Source organism: Triticum urartu, chromosome 2A (assembly GCF_056163025.1).
Source record: "Triticum urartu cultivar PI428250 chromosome 2A, HENAU_Tu73, whole genome shotgun sequence".
Classification (NCBI taxonomy): Eukaryota; Viridiplantae; Streptophyta; class Magnoliopsida; order Poales; family Poaceae; genus Triticum; species Triticum urartu.
In genome coordinates, this window is record NC_141874.1 from 755025285 (window position 1) to 755029079 (window position 3795).

Here is a 3795-nt window from a genome sequence, read left to right on the forward strand (position 1 = left end):
CCGGTGAACAATCTGGCGAACAACCTCCACCCTCTCATCTGGATGCAGTCCAATACGCGCCGAATCATCGCCCGACACAACGTCGTCAACCAACATGGCCACCTCCTCTTCCGAGTATCCAGGGCTGAATGCCTCGCAGATCTTGTCGGAGGGCGTGGGTGAGTAGACGTCCGGCGATCCGCCGGCGAGATCCGCGTCGTCATCATCCTCGTCGTCCGACGCCGCAAGGACCCAGAACCGCCCCCCGACCTGCCTCGTAGAAGGTTCTACGGGCACCGGCGGCCGGCTCGCCGCGGTCACCGCGGGCGCCCCCCGAGTCGCCTCAGTCGCCCCCTCTGACATTCCAGCTGAGCCTTGAATTCGAGCAGCGCGGCGAGGTCAGCCTCATTGTTGCTAGGAAGGGAAGGAACAGCGAGCACGGTATCATGAGGGGAAATGCCATGGCCATGGACAGTGTTAGCAGCTCGCACTATTTAAGAGCATGGAATTTGTGGAGTGTTATATGCCTGCTACTTATAGAGCTCTTCCATGGTACATCTCAAATAAAAGAAGTCATGAGTTTAGTCCTAGCCACTGACTGAAAATGGTTGGTCAGAAAAGCAAGACCGTGACTCGATGCATAAAGCTGTTGATGTAAACTGTGGCCTCTCTGTTGGTGTTAGTGCTGTTTAGTGCTTGGAAACCAGGATTAGTGGATTGACTAAGCGGTGACCATGCAGGTGTTTCCGGGTCAGAATGAGTGGCCTAATCCAAAGTTTCTTTTAAGGGTAAGAATCAAGAGATTGTTTGATAGATCTGTTGGCAAAAAGAAATCAAAGGCCTACAGGGGGCAAACAGCCCACCTGAACTTTTCACTGAACCACCGTTTACACGGCAAGGATATTGTCAGCATACAAGACACATGGCCTAAGTAGTACGCTTGTTCCATTCCATGTAGCTGAAATGAAAAAGCAACAAAGCAGTGCTGGAGTTAGTTGAGGGCAAGGCCATGTTTATCAATGATATGAAATCAAATCATACATGTGTTTTACAAGGAACTACAAATAATTCGTTCACAAATAATAACAACTAACCCTGAGCGACTTGACAGTGCTGGCTAGTCAGGTAAGAGCTTATTATGATCAAGAAGAAATCGTAGAGTATTATCTTCTTAAGTAGAGCTTCCAGACCAAATTTAATGATGCCCTGGCCCAATTATGGAAGACCTTGACTTTTTTTTTTTGCGGGGGAAAGACCTTGACTTGTTGGTGATTTGGTGGAAGACCTTGACTTGTTGGTGATTTGGTGGAAGACCTTGACACCAAAACAATCTCTTGATGAGTTAGTGGAAATCATTAATGCTCATCTTGACCTGCTGACTAGAGAAGAGCAACCAAAACAATGACTACATACATACATACATACATACATACATACATACTCCTACATGATTTCCAAATCTTGAAACGCAAGGCTGAGCAAGTTTTAGTCATGACTGCTGTGTTTTCACACTTGGTCACAAGAAACTTTTTTTAGAGAAAAGGCATGACGCCCGACTTTATAAATAATGCCATAAGGCAAGTAGCAGCACACAATAGATCGATCCACACAGTCACCAGACCCAAACCGCAGGGCAAACGAAAGATAAGATAGTCAGGTACATGGCTCCCTCGCCAGTATACGGCACGCAGGCCGGAGAAGAAACGACCCAACACCAACTAGTCTTGCGATCCCAAAAGAAGTTAAGCCTCCTGATCTTGCCGGCATAGTTGAGTGGCCGAAGCCCGAACTTTGGAGATTAGCATAGAAAGTGCGTCCTGGTCGTCGACTTTAGTCAATGATTTCCACTGCTGCAAGAGGGCACATGATTTAAATAAGCAATCTGCAGGTTTAGCCGAAAAAACATGCTCAATAGTAAACTTGTTCCTAGTCGTCCAGAGGGACCAGCAGAGAGCCCCCAAACCAACCCAAAAGATTGATCTGGAAACGTCAGACAGGTTATTAGCCAAGCCATGCAGCTCGGCAAAGGAGGCAGGGGCCCAAGAAACCAGAAGCCACTCTCTCATGCAGCTCCAAACGAGCTTAGCCAAGACACAATGGAAAAAAATATGCTATGTATCTTCCAAAGCACCACACAAAGCACAAAATTGGGAGCCTGGCCTGTTCCTTTTGCGAATCTGATCAGCCGAAGGCAACCTGCCTCTAAAGGCTTGCCATAAGAAAATCTTGATCTTAGGGGGCATCCGGGCCTTCCAAATCTGGGTGAAACGATTAGTAGGAGTGCCACCAACAAGCTTAGCATATAACGACTTAACAGAAAAACGACCAGAGGCAGAGAGCGGCCAAATCACCAAATCCCTGTTCGTCGAGAGCGAGGGGAACAAGGCAGTAAGGCGTTGCCAGTCTTCAAACTCTACATGCGACAGGGAGCGACGAAAGGTCAGGTTCCACCCCTGGGCAGCCAGCTTCGCAATAGAAATATCCGGATCGGAGCAATAAGAGAAAAGAGTTGGGAAAGTCATCGAGAGGGGTGAGTCTCCACACCACCAGTCGAGCCAAAACCTAATAGAGGAGCCATCCCCGACGATAAACTTGACGAAGGACTGGAACACTGACCTAACTTTGACCAGGGGCTTCCAAAACTGAGAGCACGCACGCGAGTGAGCGAACATCGGGCTCGAGGTAGGGAAGTATTTTGCCTTAAGAATAGAAAGCCAGAGGGGCTGGTCCTCCACACTCATAATCTTACACCACCATTTGATCAGCAAGCATTGATTCATGATGGAAGTATTAATAATCACTAATCCCCCCACCCCCAGGTTTTTGGGTCTACACATTAGCTTCCATTTAACAAAACGATATTTGCGACGATTATCAGCAGCATTCCAGTAAAACGCCCCACGATGCTTATCAAAACCAGCATGTGTACCACCCTAGAGGAGGTAGAAGCCCATGAGGAACATGGGGAGAGAGAGGACAGGCAAGCATTGATCAAAGCAACTTTGCCCGCATTGGTATTATACCTCCCACACCAAGGATGAACCCTGTTGCCCACCTTGGTAACCACCGGGGCGAAATCTTTCGCATGAAGCACGTCCGGAGAGATGGGAAGGCCCAAATATTTGAAGGGAACACTCCTAGCTTACAGGTAAGAAGATGTGCCACCCGCACAGCTTCAGACTCATTAGCACCAGTAACAATAACTTCACTCTTGGCAAAATTGATCTTAAGGCCAGGCATCGCCTCAAAGCAGAGAAGAATGAACTTGAGATGAGCGATGCAGGCATCATTCAGCTCGACCATAATGATCGTGTCATCCACATACTGGAGATGGGTTATACCTTGAGGGAGAAGATGAGAACTAACAGGAGAAATGTGACCATGGGAAGCTGCCCTGGACAGCAGACGAGATAGGGCGTCCGCAACAAAGTTAAACAAGATGGGCGAAGTGGGGTCACCTTGCCGCAGGCCCCTACCGTTGGCAAAGAACTTGCTAACCTGACCATTAACAGAAATGGTCGTGTGGCCTCCCAAGACCAGCTGCATGATTCTATGAACTAAAGGTCCCTCAAACCCTTTAGCCAGCAAGACCCTACACAAAAAAGGCCAGCTCACCGAGTCGTAAGCCTTCTCAAAATCGAGTTTGAGAATTACCGCTTTAGACTTACGAATCTTAAGGTCACGCATAATCTCATGCAAGCAAAGAACCCCATCCAAGATGAAACGTCCTTTAATAAAAGCCGATTGAAACGGGCTGATGGTACGATGGGCAATGGGAGAGAGGCGCGTGGCGAGCCCTTTTGCCGGAAATTTGGC

The 3795-nt window shown here is 48.2% G+C and overlaps 1 protein-coding gene across 1 annotated transcript; it reads right to left on the reverse strand.

Annotated features, from left to right (window-relative positions):
- Nucleotides 1-2970: 2970 nt before the first annotated feature.
- Nucleotides 2971-3525, reverse strand: LOC147987831 (uncharacterized). The gene has a single exon (XM_087542515.1). It carries the CDS (start codon nt 3523-3525, stop codon nt 2971-2973), a length of 555 nt encoding a protein of 184 aa, XP_087398641.1.
- Between the last annotated feature and the right edge of the window lie 270 nt (nt 3526-3795).

Excerpts from the sequence above, each read along its gene's own strand:
- LOC147987831 (XM_087542515.1), bottom strand. The coding sequence starts at position 3,525 with ATGCAGCTGGTCTTGGGAGGCCACACGACCATTTCTGTTAATGGTCAG.